The sequence below is a fragment of the Asterias amurensis genome, chromosome 20 (assembly GCF_032118995.1).
Source record: "Asterias amurensis chromosome 20, ASM3211899v1".
NCBI classification, from domain to species: Eukaryota; Metazoa; Echinodermata; class Asteroidea; order Forcipulatida; family Asteriidae; genus Asterias; species Asterias amurensis.
The window spans coordinates 1,396,058-1,415,896 of NC_092667.1; the positions used below are offsets into that span (position 1 = coordinate 1,396,058).

The 19,839-nt window shown below is 38.3% G+C and overlaps 2 protein-coding genes across 2 annotated transcripts; one reads left to right on the plus strand and one right to left on the minus strand.

Moving 5' to 3' along the window:
• Positions 1–217: 217 nt before the first annotated feature.
• On the minus strand, positions 218–9,150 carry LOC139952596 (TATA-box-binding protein-like). Its single transcript, XM_071951782.1, has 6 exons — positions 9,088–9,150; positions 7,611–8,148; positions 5,721–5,803; positions 4,482–4,649; positions 3,636–3,730; positions 218–1,976 (listed from the first exon to the last, which is right to left on the minus strand). Exons 2-6 carry the CDS (start codon positions 8,103–8,105, stop codon positions 1,747–1,749), a joined length of 1,071 nt encoding a protein of 356 aa, XP_071807883.1. The 5' UTR covers positions 8,106–8,148; positions 9,088–9,150; the 3' UTR covers positions 218–1,746.
• A 320-nt stretch (positions 9,151–9,470) lies between these two features.
• Positions 9,471–19,453, plus strand: LOC139952608 (uncharacterized). The gene is made up of 7 exons (XM_071951798.1): positions 9,471–9,601; positions 11,015–11,157; positions 12,734–12,838; positions 13,257–13,394; positions 14,363–14,491; positions 15,884–15,973; positions 16,943–19,453. The coding sequence occupies exons 2-7, from the start codon at positions 11,017–11,019 to the stop codon at positions 17,144–17,146; spliced, it is 807 nt and encodes a 268-aa protein (XP_071807899.1). The 5' UTR covers positions 9,471–9,601; positions 11,015–11,016; the 3' UTR covers positions 17,147–19,453.
• Positions 19,454–19,839: the final 386 nt, after the last annotated feature.

A 19,839-nucleotide genomic window follows, 5' to 3' on the forward strand; every position in this document is an offset into this window, starting at 1 on the left:
CACTTAAGAAGATTAGAAGTGCAACAGCCAAATATAGAAATGAGAACATCCTTTTCTTTTATTTCAGGACCACAGTCACCTTTCAAAAGAATTATACAGAGGTCAGCAAATTGACAATGTACACTTTGTACTAAATTCTCTACAAAAACACTCCATAATAAAACATGCAACTTGTATAAACACATGTAAATAAATAGTGATTTTTATTACGTCAGAGTTTTAAACCAAAAGAAATTCTGCATTTAATTAATTCTGATGTAGCCTCAATTCCATCTTGATATGATGTTGATCCAGCTCACATCACTATTTTGCCAAACTGTCACTGGGCCGCTTCTGCTATTCTTGCAATATTCCTGAACTTCCTGGGAAGCGAGCGGCCCCCTACTGCATATCTCCTTAATACTTAACATCTTCACCAAAGTGGATTTTCATTTGATAAGGCAAACGATTGTATTATTTATCTATTTACAAATATGCATTTTTATGCAAGGTTTTTTTCTTCTTCAAATTGTGTCGTCATACACAAGGCTCATTTTGACATAAATTTGCTTCTCAACTTCAGCTTAATTTGAACAACTTCAACATCTCTTCTTGCATCTTGATTTTTAAGGCTTTAGTACGAAGCAGGCTTTATTAACTTGGAAGTATACCATGTTTACTTAATTCAAAAACCCTCAATTCATTAGTCAGTGTACTGGTTTTCTCTGAATTATTCTTCATACTTAGGTTGCCTGTGTGTAGTGGACATTAAAATTAAAATAAATTAAAAACATTTGCTTTCCCAAAAAACAAATCAGATAACAAAACAATACAAAACTCAACATTTAATATTTCTTGCCATGACATGAAGCAAAGTAACACAAAGACTTGCTAAGCGCATTGACAGTTTTTGCTTACACAGCTTACACAGCTACCAGGTTCCCATACTCTGACATAATGGGAATCACATTGCAAAGCGGCAGCCAGGGGATCACCTTAAGGGGATGCAACTTTTTAATATTAAATATCAAGTAATAAACTACAAGGACAACTGACTGGGTGAGTTTCCCATGTGGTTTATTACTTGAAGCTTTATATAATTCAAAATATTGCTAAAGCAGAACTTAGCAGAGCGATTTGTTTGCTCTTAAGGGGATGCGACTTTTTAATATTAAATATCAAGTAATGAACCAAAAGAGAAACTGACTGGGTAAGTTTCCCATGTGGTTTATTACTTGAAGCTTTATAAAATTCAAAATATTTTTAAAGCAAAACTTAGCAGTGTGATTGACAGCCTTTCGTTTACGACTTTTTACTATTAAAGACACTGGACACTATTGGTAATTGTCCAAATCTAGCCTTCACAGTTGGTGTATCTCAACATATGCATAAAATAACAAACCTGGGAAAATTTGAGCTGTCAAAATTGCAAGATAATAATGAAAGAAAAGACACCCTTGTCACACGAAGTCGTGTGCTTTCAGATGCTTGATTTTGGGACCTCAAATTCTAAATCTGAGGTCTCAAAATCAAATTCGTGGAAAGTAAATTTTTTTTTATAGAAAACTACATTACTTCAGAGGGAGCTGTTTCTCACAATTACCGATAGTGTCCACTGCCTTTAAATATCAAGTAATAAACCACAAGGGAAAATGACTGGGTAAGTTTCCCTGTGGTTTATTACATGAAGCTTTATAAAAATTGAAAATATTTGTGAAGCATAACTTAGCAGGTTGATAGACAGCTACCCGTTTGTTTAAAATGGTGTCACAAACCATCATCTTCGGAATCCTCGTCGTCAGTTTCAGAATCTGTGTCTTCCTCATCTTCGTAATCATCTTCTTCATCATCACTGTCTTCCATCTTCCTTCTCTTTGGTTTGATCATTCCCTTCGTTAGTCTCTTCTGGATGACGTCTTCTCGTAGTTTGGTTGCGAAGGGCTCAACCAGGGGGTATATATGCTGGATGGCTAGTGAGATGTTCTCCACGCAAGGTGCTGGAATTCAGAACGAAATGAATTTGAGGTTCCAGAGATAATAATAACTAGTTCTTATTTAGGGAATTTCACAATAACGTCTTAATGTGCTTTACATTAGCGCCCTGCAGACGATTTAACAAAACGCTAGGATTATCCCATCTCTAGTTAGGATGAGTAACCCTTCCTTACTACGGATGGGTTCATTGGTCCTTAGGTCAATGGATATTGAAATTTACTCATCCTAATCCCTAAGATTAATCCCAAGTTAGGAAGAGTTTGGTGAAATCAACGGCTGGTCACTGGGCCAATCACATTCCTGTAATCTTTCTCAGCTCCCTCAGGAGTATACAGCCCTGAGCTGCCGTGGCGCTCCAGTGGCTTTTTCATACACAATATCAACCTCTACCCTGGCAGGTACCCATTTATACCCCTGGGTGAAGAAAAGCAATTATAGTAAAGCATCTTGCTCAAGGACACCTCTGTGATGACTTTCGATGCTCTTAACCAGTCGGCCATGACACCCTAAAAGATTTGACTCATGAGCCAATGTTTACAGGCTACTTGGAGTTACCCAACTGTACTGCATGCAAAGGGGTCACTTTAGTAGCACCAGGGATGATGTTCTATAGTGTTTTTGTACTATTCCCAAGAAAATAAGGTTAAAACTGAATTGAATAAATGAAGAGTAAAGTAGAAATTGTGTCTCTCTAGCATACCTCAGGGGGAAGGGATCAGCGGGGCATGTTGCAAAATGACATTCCAGAGTTAAGACTAGGGTTTGGGCTAAGAGCAACGTTTGGGCTGATGTCTCCCCATGACTGGCCTTGTGTCTCTGGAGTATTATCAGTTATCATAACTAGAGTTTTTTAGAGGATTATTAAAGGCAGTGGACACTGTTGGTAATTACTCAAAATAATTATTAGCATTCTTGGTAACAAGTAATGGGGAGAGGTTGATAGTATAAAACATTGTGAGAAACGGCTCCCTCTGAAGTAATGTAGTTTTCAAGAAAGAAGTAATTTTCCACAAATTTTATTTCGAAACCTCAGATTTAGAATTTGAAGTCTCGAAATCAAGCATTTGAAAGCACATAACTTCGTGTGACAAGGGTGTTTTTTTCTTTCATTATTATCTTGCAACTTCGGTGACCGATTGAGCTCAAATTTTCACAGGTTTGTTATTTAATGCATATGTTGAAATACACCAAGTGAGAAGACTGGTCTTCTATGACAATTACCAATAGTGTCCACTGGCTTTAAAGGAACACGTTGCCTTGGATCGGTCGAGTTGGTCTTTGAAAAGCGTTCGTAACCGTTTTTTTTATAAAATGCATATGGGTAGAAAGATGTTGTAAAAGTAGAATACAATGATCCACACAAACATGCCTCGAAACTGCACGGTTTTCCTTTTACCTCGTCGACCAACACGGTCGGCCATTTATGGGAGTCAAGTTTTTGACTCCCATAAATGGCCGATCGTGTTAGTTCGCACAGTAAAAGGAAAACCACGCAATTTCGAGGCAAACTTGTGTGGATCATTGTATTCTACTTTTAAAACATCTTTCCAACCATATGCATTTTATAACAAACGGTTACAAACGCTTTTTATAGACCAACTCGTCCGATCCAAGGCAACGTGTTCCTTTAAGCATGACAAACATTAGTATAATGTGGTTACCTGTAACTGTAATACTTCCTGTTGAGAAGATCTTGAGGGTTGCCCTTGGTGACTTGAGTCTATATGTAACAGCTGGATGTAGCTCTGGCTCATAGCTAAAAGAAGACAGATACATGATTTATTATCAGTAAGAAGGATGAGTGTTGTCGGTCAAGGGTATTTAAGACTTGAGTCACCGTCTCAACACTGAATTAATTCAAGTCGCGGAGACCACATGAGGCTTTTGCCTATATACTGTGTCTGCCTGTGCTTATGCCAATAATCTCACTGAAGCCACAACAAGTGCCCAATGCAACTAACAGCCATATCCCTATACAACTTGTTTGGATACCTCTTTAATAACTATGTGGGTAAAGAGGTGGGTGGGTGGTGGTGGGGGGGGGGGGGGGTGAAAGCGTATGGCTTGGTTGATAGGGAATTTGAAGTCCAGGGGCTGATGTTACAAATTAATGAATGAATGAATTTAACTCACCGCAATGCAACAATATATCATTAAAAATATAATTGTTAATGTAAAGCAATGGGTAGGGTACCAGAGAGCAGGTCTAATACGGGGGCAACAAAGGCGATTGCCTCAATGCCATCTGGTCATTGCCTTGGTGCCCTTGAAATGCTCCAGTAGAAATTAAAACATTTGTCATTGGGTGCCCTTCACTGAGGAGTTATTGGTGCCCTTGCCATCTGGTCAATGCCTTGGTGCCCTTGAAATGCACCAGTAGAAATTAAGACATGTCCTCATTGGTGCCCTTTACTGTCGGAGAGGGGTTATTGGTGCCCTTGCCCTTCCAAAAAAACGAATCATACAGGCCTGAGAGAGAACAATAAGGCATCAGTGTTTACACTCACCTTGCAGTATATGGATGTTTTTCGGAGAACTGTCCGATCCTAATGCCAAATGGCATTGCACACGTTCCTAGCACATTGACAACTTGAAACTTTCCAAACCGTACCCTGAAACCAAGCTTCTGTATAGCCCTTGCACACCTTCTTGCTGTCTTCATTGCATTGTCTTCACTATAAAAATTGAGATTATAATAATAACAATAATATTAATTCAGGTTTTACCCATACACCGATGTGTGTCAGCACTGTATACCCAGTACTTTCCCGAGCTCTGTGAAAAAATCACAGGCATATTAATCGGGTGGGATGTGAACCAACAACCTTTGCAATTTCAGAGCAGTGCCTTACCATATAGTACCAGGTACCATCTGTAACCTAGCCTTTAGTCAAGGCGCACGTGGCACACCGGATGGCACTCACAACCCCAAAAATGTAACGCACGGAAAAAGACTATCACCACGAGCGGCGAAGCACCTTTACCAACTCGTTTTGGGGGCTCTTATGTTTTTCTTTACATTTGCCAACGATTTGGGTGGGAGAAAATGTAACGAACTTGCATCGAACGTTCTTGTGACGTCATGCAAGTAATTATGGCTTCTTATTGGCCAGCAACTCACCACGCTAATGCATTATGCATTACATTTTCTCCCACCAAAATTGTTGGCAATGTAACGAATTTGCATCGAACGTTCTTGTGACGTCATGCAAGTAATTATGGCTTCTTATTGGCCAGCAACTCACCACGCTAATGCATTATGCATTACATTTTCTCCCACCAAAATCGTTGGCAAATGTAAAGAAAAACATAAGGCCCCCAAAACGAGTTGGTAACGGCGCATCGCGGCTTCGCCGCTCGCGGTGATAGTCTTTTTTCGTGTGTTTCATTTTTTGGGCTGTGCGTGCCATCTGGTGTGCCGCGTGCGCCTTGACTAAAGGCTAGATCTATAACCCTGCTCAAGGACACAAGTGTCATGACCAGGGTTCTGACGCACACTGGGAGACTAAACCACCAGAGCTTGATGCTCTAAACTGCTCTGTTCAGAGTGGGGTGGGGAGAGGGGTGGGGATGGGGAGGGGAATTCTTTTTGGGAGGGGGATTGTTTTGGGGAGGGGGATTTTTAGAGTAGGGGGTTGGGAGGGGGTATTTGGAGTAGGAAGGGGTGTTCAGAGTAGGGGATTGGGAGAGGGTATTCAAAATTAGGCGTTAGGAGGGGGGATGTTCGGAGACTTGTTTTAGCTTACCTATTATTGCCTGTGATGGACACCTTTCCTGAGGACCATATTGTGCATGTGGCTGATGGGTTACGGAATCTCATATTAACTTTCTGCACAGAAAAAAAACATAAAGAGCGGATAATACAACACCAAAATAATTGGGCCACGAACAAATAAACTGACACTATGACTTGGCAGTATATTTTTTTTTTTTTCAACTAAAAAATGGAAGTTTCTAAAACTTTCAAATCCGCATATTAAATTTGGATGGAACCTTTTTTGAGTGATAAATTTTTCAGCTGTTTTCCTTAAGTTAGGACTAGTAACTCGTTCTTAAAGCCATTGGACACTTTCGGTACAGAAATGCTTTTTAAAGTTCACAGATTTACAAATAACTTACAGGGTTTACACTACAGAAGGTAATGGTAAAAGACTTCTCTTGAAATATTATTCCATGAAATGCTTTACTTTTTGAGAAAACCTTCAAACAATATGAATTGGATTTATTTTAACACAAGTCATGACATGGCGAAACACGCAGAAACAAGGGTGGGTTTTCCTGTGATTTTCTCCCGACTCCGATGACCGATTGAGCCTAAGTTTTCACAGGTTTGTTATTTTATATAGAAGTTGTGATACACGAAGTGTGGGCCTTGGACAATACTGTTTACCGAAAGTGTCCAATGGCTTTAAAATAGGACTAGTAACTCAGTCTAAAGTTAGGACTAGTGACTCATTCTAAAGTTAGGAATAGTAACACGTCCTAAAGTTAGGACTAGTAACTCGTTTTTAAGTTAGGACTAGTAACTCATTCTAAAGTTAGCAATAGTACACATACACATCCTAAAGTTAGGACTGGTAACTCATTCTTAAGTTAATAGTTACACGTCCTAAAGTTAGGACTAGTAACTCATTCTTAAGTTAATAGTTACACGTCCTAAAGTTAGGACTAGTAACTCATTCTTAAGTTAGGAATAGTAACACGTCCTAAAAATAGGAATAGTAACACGTCCTAAAGTTAGGACTAGTAACTCATTCTAAAGTTAGGACTAGTAACTCATTCTTAAGTTAGGAATAGTAACACGTCCTAAAGTTAGGTCTAGTAACTCGTTCTTAAGTTAGGACTAGTAACTCATTCTAAAGTTAGCAATAGTACACATACACATCCTAAAGTTAGGACTGGTAACTCATTCTAAAGTTAGGACTAGTAACTCATTCTAAAGTTAGGACTAGTCACTCGTTCTTAAGTTAGGAATAGTAACACGTCCTAAAGTTAGGTCTAGTAACTCGTTCTTAAGTTAGGACTAGTAACATGTCCTAAAGTTCGGACTAGTAACTCATTCTTAAGTTAGGAATAGTAACACGTCCTAAAGTTAGGAATAGTGACACGTCCTAAAGTTAGGACTAGTAACTCATTCTAAAGTCAGGAATAGTAACACGTCCTAAAGTTAGGACTAGTAACTCATTCTAACTAATCTGAAATCCACCTCTGGCCTCCCAGTTAAAGGATTCGGGTACGTTTTCAAAATGTCCACAGATTTACATTAAACTTACAGGGTTTGAAGATTATGATAGTGGAAAGCTTCCCTTCAAAGTTACTAGCTGAGGTTGTGTAGTTTTTGAGAAATGAGTAAAACAAGTCACAAAATAATTTTCGTCTCATAAACCAGTTATGATATTATACCAAAACCATAGCATAACTGGTTAATACGTTTTTCCATGTTAAAACTGAGACGAAAATTATTTGTTTTACTCATTTCGTAAAAACTACAGCACCTCAGTTAGTAAAATTTCAATGGAAGCTTTCAACTATCATAATCTTCAAACTGTGTAAGTTTAATATAAATCTGTGGACACTGTGTTTTTTGTTAGGAAAAAGTACATAGACCCTTTAAAGTAGTCAATTTGTCGTCTTACCCCGTATTCTCTCCTATACTCAACATTGATTCCTTCCATACCAATCCTCTTTAAGTTCAAATGGCACCGCACAGTAAACGTGCACACAACATTATTGATAAAAATATCAATGCTGGGCGATGACGAGTCACCATTCTCTGTATTGTTTGAGTTGGGCGGATGGCTATCAGATGTTAGCACAGACTGTTCCTGGTCTGGGAGGTTCCTTTTCAGCGTTTGGATGGTCTGCTCACGGTCGTGTATTAACTTCTCCACTGGTGATGCTACAGTTTCTACTGGGGTTATTGAAGGCTCTTCCACCGTTTCAGGGTCCACTAATTCAGGATGATTCTGTTCAGCGTACTCATTAACGGGTATCTCCAATTCCTCCTCTGGCTCGAAGAAGTTATTCCTCATCTGAAAGACGTGGTCGTAGTAATTGCCGTTGCTTTCCTCGGCTGCCGAGTTTACGCCTTCTAACAGCAACATCGCTGCGTCTGCCTCAGCTCCGGCCATTGTTGTCGGAGCCAAGCAACTGTCTTTGTTTTTGGATTTAGACCTGGTATAAAAGCATAGTTGTCAAAATAAAATTAACATGCTGTAAAATGATCAAAGCTTACCCGGGGCCAGGTCTGTTTTCTTTGTATTGGAAAGGGCAATGTCACCAGAGGCTTTTTCTTCTTTGTAAACTAAAAGGGCACCCTACAGTACAGTATGAAGAAATTGTAAACTTCTACTGGAACATTTCAAAGGCACCAATCAAGGCAATGACCAAACTGGGGACCCACTCAATTACAACCAAATAAAGATGGCAAAATACTGTACAGCGCCACCACTGTGTCTGTGACTGAGTTACTGGTGGTTGACAATGACGAAAATGTCAAATGATGACCTTGGTTGGTAGATTGACTGACACCAACCAACGACACTGACACACTGTCATTTTTTAAAATGTTTTGTTTTTACTTTATTCCCTAAAGCAATGGCTAAATAATAATAGATTTTGAAGTTTTTTTAATTGAAAAAGATTAAATAGTTTATTAAATAATATTAATAAAAACATAGAGTAAGGACAAAACAAAGTCAAAGTTATCATTATCAATTAAAACATTGCCTGACTTAAAAACATGAGCAGAGCGCAAAAATATCTGTCTGAATCGAGAAAAAGTTACATCACAAATCATAAAACGGAAACAATTTGGGTCTGGAATGTTACCAAATAAAGGTTTCTGTGTGCAGACAAAAACTCTGTGCACGACTTACACACTCGGCTGTGCACGTTTGCCGATATGTGTGTTTGTAATGACGGGCCAAAAAAATTCAGTTCATTCGGCAAGTTGATAAAACTTAAAAGTATGCAATCAACGTTACGGAGGCCACTTACGCCTCAAATACATTACACATCAGTATCTAAGCTCCATCTTCTACACTGACATACAAAGATAAATTCACATTTTAAAACTTTTTAGTTGTAAATAAGTAATGGGAAAATACCTACCTCACGAGGAATGACTACGACACTCTACACAGACAGAGTGCGATCTCGTTTGTGTGCGCTATAAACTTGACCAAAACTTAACGCTAGATGGCGCGCTTTAGTAGACGAATTTGAGCTCTTTGCGGCTCATCTGTGTAGCCAAGGATATTATATAACGCGTTATGTGATTGGTCAATATCAAAATACAATTCACCTTGTTTTCTTCATTGTTTTCCTTTATTTACATATTTTAGTATTATAATTGACAATAGGACATCACTCATATTTGTATATTTAATATTAGCTCTTAAAAAAATATAAAATTAAAATAGTTTGTGTCAAACAAAATCAAATTGACCCAAATTTCCAAATACTTTTGACCAATAGAAAGAGGTTTTACATATTCATTTCTCCAGCACCATCCCGGGAAGTTTAAAGCCACGTTTGTGTCGTATCAGTTCTTCGGCTCGGCGTTTTAAAGTAAAAAAGCACAAATTCATCCTTTTTTTGCATAACAATCTCAATAATTTCATAGGTAAGTATTGAACCAAATCATGTTTAGATAAAAAGTATTGATAGAAATGTAAAAAGTGTGCATATTTGCTCAAATAAAGAAGCTCCAAATCCATCAAGCTCGACGATTCGATTGCGCGCATTAATTCTCATCATCGACATGGATAGTCAAGTCGCGCGCGGCAGTCCTACCATTATTTTTGCCGTCAACTTGCCCGTCAACTCACTTGGTACCATCAACGCCCCGTCACCACCTAGTAATATATACATGTACATTACAAACCCAGACTAATACTAAAAACAAATTTATTAGCTTCAAACTTATTAAGTTAAAAAGCTAATTTTTTGTGTGTTCCTAAATACAATTCTAAACTAAATCTAATTCTAATTTTAAAAAATCTAACTTCTTCAAGTTCAACTCTTCTTCTTCAATTTTTCGATTAATTTATTAATATTTAGAAATTTAAGTTTAAAAACGCCATTGAATCAATGGTAAAGCATACGTGGCGCGTGACATAGAACACACAAGACGCATGGTAGTGATATTAGCCGTGCAATCTAGGTTTTTATCACTACTCCATTCTGCCAATCTGATTGGAGGATTAGTGCGTACTTAAAGATAATTAATAATCAATAAAAAAAGAACAATACTGTTGGTCAAGTCCCCCACACTATGGGGAGAATCAATTGACCCATTTCACCTGACGTCATCATTAGAACAATCTTGGTTGGATGCGCCATTTTGGTGGGCAATGTCACGGTGCGTTATTCAGTGAAGTGTGGTTTTAGGCGACGCAGCATTTTCACGTTAACCTGTTGCCAACAATGAAGAGCGTGGCACACTCCCTGTGTGTGACGTGCGTGCAAGGGGTCAATGTGTTTGGGGGTGGTGACATTTTCTGCACTCCTTGTCATTATCCATGTTATGCTGGACTTCCAAAGCAGTCAAATTCCTGGCTGTGTTTAATCAATTACAGCTCAGGGCCCAAGCTTTGGCAAAGAAACTTTGATGCGGACATGCGTTAATGCAATGCTCTCTCTGTGTAGGGCCTTGCTTGCATGACCATTTCACATATTCAGTTTATGTTTTTTCGCCAGCATAACAAGGAGTTTTTTCCTCTTTCGGTGAAATGAGAGGTTTTTATATTAAAAGCTAAATATTTTTCTGTCACACCCGATTGACAGGCTGTTTGAATGTGGGTGGGTAGCTTGTTCCAAAGTATTGGAGCTATGACAGAAAAGGCGCGATTGCCAAAAAGAACGAGTGCGTCGGGTAGTGATAAAAGTAAAGGTCAACAAAGGACTACAAGGTTCATACTGGGGTCAAATTATTAAAGAATTTGTACACAAGAAGAAGAATTTTGATTTAGAAACATTGACCAGGTTGATAATTGAAATATTAAATCTGATCTAACACGGTTTCTGTTTCTGACAGCAATGGCTGACATCAGAGCAAGAATTGAGAGCATTGATGGCTGCATGAGTACAATGAATGGAAGTAACAAGATGTTTACTCCCATGCCAGGTGGCCGCACCCGGAAATCAATCAAAACCAAATCATTCAGACAAAGTCTACAGGTGAGTACCAACCCAACAATTGTCAGCATTGACCGAGTTTGATCGATTAACTTACCCTCCTACAATCGGTGCCTTTTTGAAACAAGTTGTTGACCGAGTTTGATGCATTAACTTAAAGGAACACGTTGCCTTGGATCGGTCGAGTTGGTCTTTGAAAAGCGTTTGTAACCGTTTTTTATAAAATGCATATGGGTAGAAAGATGATGTAAAAGTAGAATACAATGATCCACACAAACATGCCTCGAAATTGCGTGGTTTTCCTTTTACCTCGTCGACTAACACGTCGGCCATTTATGGGGGTCAAAGTTTTGACCCCCATAAATGGCCGACCATGTTAGTTCGCACAGTAGAAGGAAAACCACGCAATTTCGAGGCAAACTTGTGTGGATCATTGTATTCTACTTTTAAAACATCTTTCCAACCATATGCATTTTATAAAAAACGGTTACAAACGCTTTTGTTTTGACCAACTCGTCCGATCCAAGGCAACGTGTTCCTTTAACCTCCTACAATCGGTGCCTTTTTGAAACAAGTTGATACACCATTTGAAACCATTCAATTCAAGTGAATGGTTTTGAATGGTATGATAACTGTGCACACAGTTGGTTCCCCAAATGGTTTTGAATGGTGGTGCAGCTGGTACAGAATCCTGTGAGGATTGTTTTAAGTGGTGCATCAAGGATCCCACTATGTCATGACTTTGAGTGATACCAGGCGGTTTGGGGGTGAGTAATCTTCTCAGGACGCCAGCCTTCAGTAGGCACACCGAAAAACACAGGATTTGCTAGAAAAAATAGCTTTGAAATCCCGTACCAACTTGCAACAGCTAGGCCGCAAATCAGTTCAGCGGTGAAGTAGCAAGGAAAGAACTACCATTGTTTAAAGGCAGTGGACACTATTGGTAATTACTCAAAATAATTATCAGCATAAAACCTCAACTGGTAACGAGTAATGGGGAGAGGTTGATAGGATAAAACATTGTGAGAAACGGCTCCCTCTGAAGTGACGTAGTTTTCCAGAATGAAGTAATTTTCAACGAATTTGATTTTGAGACCTCAAGTTTAGAATTTGAGGTCTCGAAATCAAGCATCTGAAAGCACACAACTTCGTGTGACAAGGGTGTTTTTTCTTTCATAGTTATCTCGCAACTTCGACGACCAATTGAGCTCAAATTTCCACAGGTTTGTTATTTTACACATGTTGAGATACACCAAGTGAGAAGACTGGTCTTTGACAATTACCAATAGTGTTCAGTGTCCTTAATGACCAACAGAAAAAAAGTTCTACTTTACAACACTTTAACAATACAACTACTGGAGTTTGTTTTTGTTTTTTTGGCAGTTTACAGTCGGACGCTGCTGGCTGCGGGGTTGTCGGAGTACACAGACAGTCATAACACACACAGCAAACATAGTTGACTTTCAAATACTATTATCTGGCACTCAATGTAGGGTTTCAACAAAACAGTTAAATTTATTATTTAGATCTACTGTGATGTTTTCAATGCCTTCATATAGTTCTCCCATGTTAAAATATTGCTATTTGTAATGTACATACTTTTTAATTTCTTTTGCAGACCACTCTGGGTTCATCGCCTGTGCTCTGTAAAGGCCAGCGAAAGACTCTTCAAGTTATCCAGCCAGCAGTGTATAAGAAAAAACTTGTTGATTCAACGAACAAGGTATGATTATTTCAGGACCAATGCATGCTGCATCAATACTTGATATGATGGATCGTTTAAATGGCCTAGTTTTAAAGGGCTTTGGTACTTTTTGTAGGTGACAAAACACAATGTCCACAAACTTTCATGGTTTGAAGATTATGATGGTAGAAAGCTTCCCTTAAAATAATTACTTGCAGAGGTGCTGTACATGTAGTTTTTGAGAAATGAGTTAAACAATGTCACAAAAATAATTTTCATCTCAGGAGATGAAAAATTATTTTAGTATGTAAACCGTACTTAACAGTTGGTATTCAAATACCAGTACTGGTAAATACATTGTACATGCTTAAATAATAAATTAACATCTTCACAAGTTCTGTGTGAACTACGACTTGTTTTTGAATCATGTTTGTCTCCCCATTGTTTTTTCCCTCAGATTAAGACCCCCAAGAGAAAACACAACTCTGATGTGATTGACAAGCCGAGTAAAGTCTCAAGAAATGATAAGAATAGTCAGCACTTTCCAATCTACGAAGACCCTAAATCAAGCTCAGAGAATGAAACGGAGACAGAGGTAAATACAGGCATGATATTCTTCCTACTTTTTGTTTTACCCTGAGAAAAATGTTTATTAAATTTCTTGCAAAATCCATACAACCATATATATGTACGTGTAGGTCAGCTCTTAATAAACAAATCCTTCTTTTTTTCTGAGGGCCGAATATGCAGAGTCTGTTGTCCTGACAGAAAATAATCAAGTTAATATTGTTCAATGCTTTTGTTGCAGAAAGGTACAGCAGAACGAAACAGTGAATATGTGTATGTTCTTTTTAGGCAGTTGTTAATTGAAGAAGTAAACACATTTTAAACTTGAGAGAATTTCGAAAGTTTGAGAAGTTTCTAAGTAGAATTTGTACAATTGATTTGCTAATATGGCAAGAACATGTGTGGTATAACTTTGTTGTGCTCTAGTCTGTAGGCCTGATACTTCACAGAGGCAACAAAGGCGATTGCCTCCATGCCCCCTGGTCATTGCCTTGGTGCTCCAGTAGAAAATTTCAATTTCCTCTTAGGGTGCCCTTTACCAAGGAGAAAATGCCTTGGTGCCCTTGCCTTTTCAAAAACGAAGCATACCGGCCTGAGTCTGACCCATAGAAATAGAAACCGGAGAACGCTGAGTGTGCCATTGTGCGTGCGTTTTCGTTGTGAGACCATATTTATGGACGCGCATACGCCTTTTTTTTTTTTTTCACGTGTATGGCAAAAATATTTTGCCATACAGTAGAAATCACATTGACCAATACAAAAACATACAGAAGCGGTCTATGTCAATTCCATTTTGCCATACACGCATGTCACGTGATGCTCATTTTGCCAAACACGCGTATTACGCGATGATCTTTTTGCCATACATGCGTATCGCGTGGTATCGATGCGCTGCATCCACAAACGACACAGAGTGCGTCCAAGCTTAGCGTTCTCCGGGTTCTATTTCTATGGTCTGACTCCTACTCATTACACGAGTGTGTCCTGTTCCTACAGCAAGCGAAGACAGCTGAGGAAGAGGCATATGAGTTGATGATACAGGAGCCTGCCCCACAGAGCTATTGGAAAGACGTCGCTGAGGAGAGGCGAGTAGCTCTAGAAGATACACTCAAAGAAAACCAACAGGTCAGTCACAACAATATTACTATCATTCAAGATGTCACAAGACTTGACAGTAGCCGAGCAAAATTGTGAACTGTGAACAGCAACTACAAAACTTCATTTCTTTTCCAGTTTTCTGTTCTTATTTCACATTTAAGACCAAGGTGTGTTACAAATAAAACACATATTGACTGGCATAATTCGGTAACTAGTGTATGTCTATTCCCCCTCGGGCCTGTGAGTGACCAGATGAGGGGGCATAAATAGGTCCCTCTTTAGGTCACTCCAAGTATACTATAACCAAGCCTCGCTACCATGGGCAGCGCGCCGTATCGATCCTCTCGTCACTAACCCCTGGGAGCGATGTACTAAAAAACAACGCTGATTGGCCCAGGAAATTGTACGCATTAGATGTCAAGTGCGTGCGCGCGTAGTTTTAAGATATTTGTATGTTGATCACGCCCGCGTTTTTTATGACACGATCACGTAAAAAAAAAAAAAAAACATTCTTTAAGACGAAATACATGCGTGCGCGCGTAGGAAATATTGAACAATGAATATGTACGCTCATTAATGGCTCATTTAAATGTGCTAGCATATAGCACATTTAAATTGGCCAATTCCAGGGGTTATGATCGAGCAAGGCATGCTGGGAAAAAATGGCGCGGTGAGATCAATCACCCCTGGGAACGAGGTTGACTATAACCATCCTAGCTGTCACCTTGAGATAGAAGCAGGGAAAGGCAACAATCTCATAGTTCGTCATACCCACAAGCTGATCAGGCCAAAGTATTTACATTGTTTATGATACAGGGGAAAATGGCCAATGCACAACAACGGCCAACAAATAAACCAGTGTTTAAATTCTGTTATTTGATTCATGACCAGATTGACTCAAAGCCACTCTGCACGTTAATGTATCAAGATTACTCAAAAGAGTTAATGTATCAAGATTACTCAAAAGAGTTAATGTATCAAGATTACTCAAAAGAGTTAATGTATCAAGATTACTCAACAGAGTTAATGTATCAAGATTACTCAAAAGAGTTAATGTATCTAGATTACTCAAAAGAGTTAATGTATCTAGATTACTCAAAAGAGTTAATGTATCTAGATTACTCAAAAGAGTTAATGTATCAAGATTACTCAAAAGAGTTAATGTATCTAGATTACTCAAAAGAGTTAATGTATCTAGATTACTCAAAAGCGTTAATGTATCAAGATTACTCAAAAGAGTTAATGTATCTAGATTACTCAAAAGCGTTAATGTATCAAGATTACTCAAAAGAGTTAATGTATCAAGATTACTCAAAAGAGAATCAGAAATAGAACATTCAAAACAGCCTATTGAGTTGAGTTTTATTTTATTTGCTTTAGTCAGTCTGATGTTTATCTTGTCCATGTTTGTTTCATCAGCTCCATGAGACAATAGGTGAATTAAGAACAGAGAATGGCAGACTCCAAGAGATGGCGGACCAGGCTGAGTATCTTGCCAATGTCTTACAAGTAAGTACCTCTATTGACCCATTTCACCTGACGTCATCATCAGAATAATCTTGGATGCGCCATACTGGTGGGAAATGTCTCTGTGGGTTATTCAGTGAAGTGCGCACTTTATGCGCACTGCGTTTACACATAAATCTATTGCCCACCAACAAGGTGAGTGTGGACAGTCGCCGCGTGTATATTGGACTTGACAGTCATCCCTAATGCATTTAATACATCAATGAAATGTTGATAGAGGTCATTCGTTAAGTTTGTCATGAAATTATGAAGAATTTGATACAAGTGAATTAATTCAGAAAATTATATTCCAAGTTGCCATTTAACCCATATTTGATAAAAGAACCAACAGCTGATCCAACTCAATGCAACGTCGTTTCCGTACTTGAAGAGGCTGTGTCGTCATGATCAAAGCAGGCCTGTGGCTATAAATAGAATCATAAAACTCTTACCCAGTTACTGCAAGCACGCCCTCCCTCTGTATCATATCTATTGACCCCTTGCACGCATGTCACACGCGGCGACTGTTGTACGCTCACCATTTTGGTTGGTAGTTATGCTTACGTGTAAACGCCGCGTCGTCTAAAAATGTGCACTTCACTGAATAACGCACAGTGACATTGCCCACCAGTATGGCGCATCCAAGATTATTCTATATGACGACAGGTGAATTTGGTTAATAGAGAGCAGGTTTGCAGTAACTGGATGAGAGTTCATAATTCTGGTGACACAGCCCTGTTAATTTAAGCGCATGTTTTCTGATAGATTGCTAAGTTTGGTCTAGCATCGAGAATGTTTGATTTGGGTATGTCAAACTCAGATCAAGTATTCCAGTAAAACTGTCTTTGTATTCTGACTAGGTGAATGAATAAAAAAAACATGTTTTTGAGGAGGACAATAACATGCATATGTTTCGGTTTGTTTATAAAGCCATCCATTGACTCGGTGTTGATTTTTGTTTCCTTTTTTAAGAACGTTATAGACGGAAAGGAAATGGATGCAGACGAAGAGGCTGAAGAAAGTAACAAAGATGACAACTCTGATGAGGAAGAAAGTGACAGAGTCGGTGATAGTCCACCTCCAAAAGACAGCTTGGAAAACACAGCGGAAGATGCCAGAAGTGAGTACATGGACAAAACATGTTCTACCGTCATCAACAACGAAGAAATATTATGAGAAATAAAGTGAACTTGAAACTGAGAAGAAACATTTTGCCAAAGACTAAATACTTTTTTGTCGATGCCTTAAACCATTTTGTGAACTGATTTTGTGAACTGGTTTTTGTGTTCGTTAATCATACTTTTAAGGATCAAAACATGTTTGATGATACCAGTTGTTGGTTCATTTTGTGAAAAGATTTAAGGTTAGTTTATCACAAGAAGAGACATTTTGCCAAAGACTAAAGACTTTTTTTGTCGTCGCCCCAAACCATTTTGTGAACTGACTTTGTGTTTGTTCAATCATAATTATAAGGATCACAAAATGTCTGAGGAAACCTTGTTGGTTCATTTTGTGAAGGATTGGTTATTATTTACAAACTTTTGGGAAAACAATAATTGGACCAGTGGTTTTCCATTTTTTAGAGTCGCTGGTTTCATTTAACAATTCATTGATTTTCATTTTTGCATTCTGTTGATAGCTTTCAGTGGTACAATTCCAATCTGTAAAATGGTTCTTTGGTCTAGAGCAAGTTGGTGATTTTTGAGGGGTGGTATTGCCCTTTTGCCAAAACGGAAAAATGTTGGCCCTAAATGAAATAATCTTGCAATGTCATGCCATGCCGATTCATTCGTTCTGCGTCACGGTAGTCTAGAGTCGCAGGTTTCATTAACAAGTCATTGATTTTTCATTTTTGACAGGAAACATTCTGTTTATAGAATTCAGTGGTTCAAATTTGTTAAATATTATTTTGGTCTAGAGCCAGTTGGTGATTGCTGAGGATGAAATTTCAATTTTGCCAAAATGGGGAAAAAAATTCCCTAAATGAACTTATTCTGCCATATCATTTCATGCCGGTTCAATTGTGCTGCATCATAGTATTTGTTAGTTTTAACCGAGGAAACTTAAGGAAGTTGTTTTTCCATTCCTGCAGCCATACCCTTTTTATAGATATGATGGACTATGCACTGTTCGATTTCGTGTGTATTAAAAAAGAATCACCCGGACCAAATAGTGCCCTTGCAATGTGTCCTCCATATCTCAACATAACTAATGGGGGACTTTTGTGACACTAGGTGGCAGCAGACTTACCAGGTAGTTCCATTGTTCTTGGCAATAATTATGTGCATGCTCAGAACTATGTAACAATGGAAATTCCAAAGTCTCCCATTGAGCTGTCACTGAAACAATGAGATAAACAACCTCAAGTGCAGAGTCGAGTGCAGAACTTTGGCTGTAGCTTTGCTCAGGGCCCAATTTCATAGCGCTGCTAAGCACAAAAATTTGCTAAGCATGAAATTTCTTCCTTGATAAAAACAGGATTACCAACCAAATTGCCATTTGTTGCATATTGCTTGTTACTGGTATTTAGCTGTTGTTTGCTTATCCTGAAAATCACGTGGACATTTTGATGGTAATCTTGTTTTTATCAAGGAAGAAATTTCATGCTTAGCAATGTTTTGTGCTTAGCAGCTCTATGAAATTGGGCCCAGGTCTTGGATACTGTTATTAATCTCTACATTGAAATTGGAATAAGTGGACACATACCAAGCAAAAAAAATATTTTTACAAGAGTCCTATACTTCTTGCCTGTATAAAGGAACATTATTTTGTGACAATAAGAAGTATGTTTTTGAAAAGGAGTGAAGAGCCAAACTAGGTTATTCAATCCCTGGATAATGTTTATTTGTATTATTTATGTTCTGTGTTTAGATGTTGTCTTTTACAAAGAAAAGTGAGAGCTTTACAATATAAGCCATTTGCGTGTTAGATTTGAATATTGTCTGGTACAATGACGTGCTTGATCACAAGTTACCGCTCAAATTTGAATTCCTCAGACTATCAAGACAGTTGCTATGTCACATGATTAGGGGCAAGCTTTTGTGTAGTTAGTAGGAGACTGTGAACACCCATACACAATTCCGAATGGATGTATATGGCATAACGGTACCAGGGTCTGCTCATCTAAACGGTTGCTATACAAAAGCTTGGCCCAAACTATTTGACATAGCAACTGTCTCAATAGTCTGAGGAATACACATGTAAGCAGTACATTATGACTAAGCAAGTCATTGTATCAGACATTATTCAAATCTAACTCACAAATGGCTTATTGCCAAAGATTAAGGTTTTTTTTTTTATTAAAGGAAATTTCCAAAACCAAAAGAAAATTACAGAAATATCTGTTGTGAGCCATTTCGTTTTTCCATTGCTAAATATGAAATCTTTAAAATGAGCTGAAAGGCGAGGTGGCATTTTATTCTACTTTTATCTGCTTTGTATGTATTGTTTGGTGTAATTTATTAAATGTAAATATTGGTCAAGTATAAACTTTTTTGTTTGGTGTTCCTTTTGTTTGATTTTGGCGACATGATTCCGCATTTTGTTTTGACCTATTTACGCGTCCACTATTAAAGCCATGGACACTTTCAGTAAACAGTATTATCCAAGGCCCACACTTCGTGTATCACAACTTATATATAAATAACAAACCTGTGGAAATTTAGGCTCAATCGGACATCGGAGTCGGGAGAAAATAACGGGAAAACCCTACCTTGTTTTCGTACGTTTCGCCGCGTCATGACATGTGTTTACTATAAATCCGTAATTCTCGTAGTCGTGAATTGATAATTGTTTTAATGTTTTCTCAAAAAGTAAAGCATTTCATGGAATAATATTTCAAAAAAAAAGTCTTTTACCATTACCTTCTG

Excerpts from the sequence above, each read along its gene's own strand:
- LOC139952596 (XM_071951782.1), bottom strand. The coding sequence starts at position 8,105 with ATGGCCGGAGCTGAGGCAGACGCAGCGATGTTGCTGTTAGAAGGCGTA. Across the intron at positions 5,804-7,610 it reads AGTATAGGAGAGAATACGGG|AAAGTTAATATGAGATTCCG; the intron begins GTAAGACGACAA and ends TTTTCTGTGCAG. Across the intron at positions 4,650-5,720 it reads TCCATCACAGGCAATAATAG|TGAAGACAATGCAATGAAGA; the intron begins GTAAGCTAAAAC and ends CAATTTTTATAG.
- LOC139952608 (XM_071951798.1), top strand. The coding sequence starts at position 11,017 with ATGGCTGACATCAGAGCAAGAATTGAGAGCATTGATGGCTGCATGAGT. Across the intron at positions 12,839-13,256 it reads TTGTTGATTCAACGAACAAG|ATTAAGACCCCCAAGAGAAA; the intron begins GTATGATTATTT and ends TTTTTCCCTCAG. Across the intron at positions 15,974-16,942 it reads ATCTTGCCAATGTCTTACAA|AACGTTATAGACGGAAAGGA; the intron begins GTAAGTACCTCT and ends TCCTTTTTTAAG.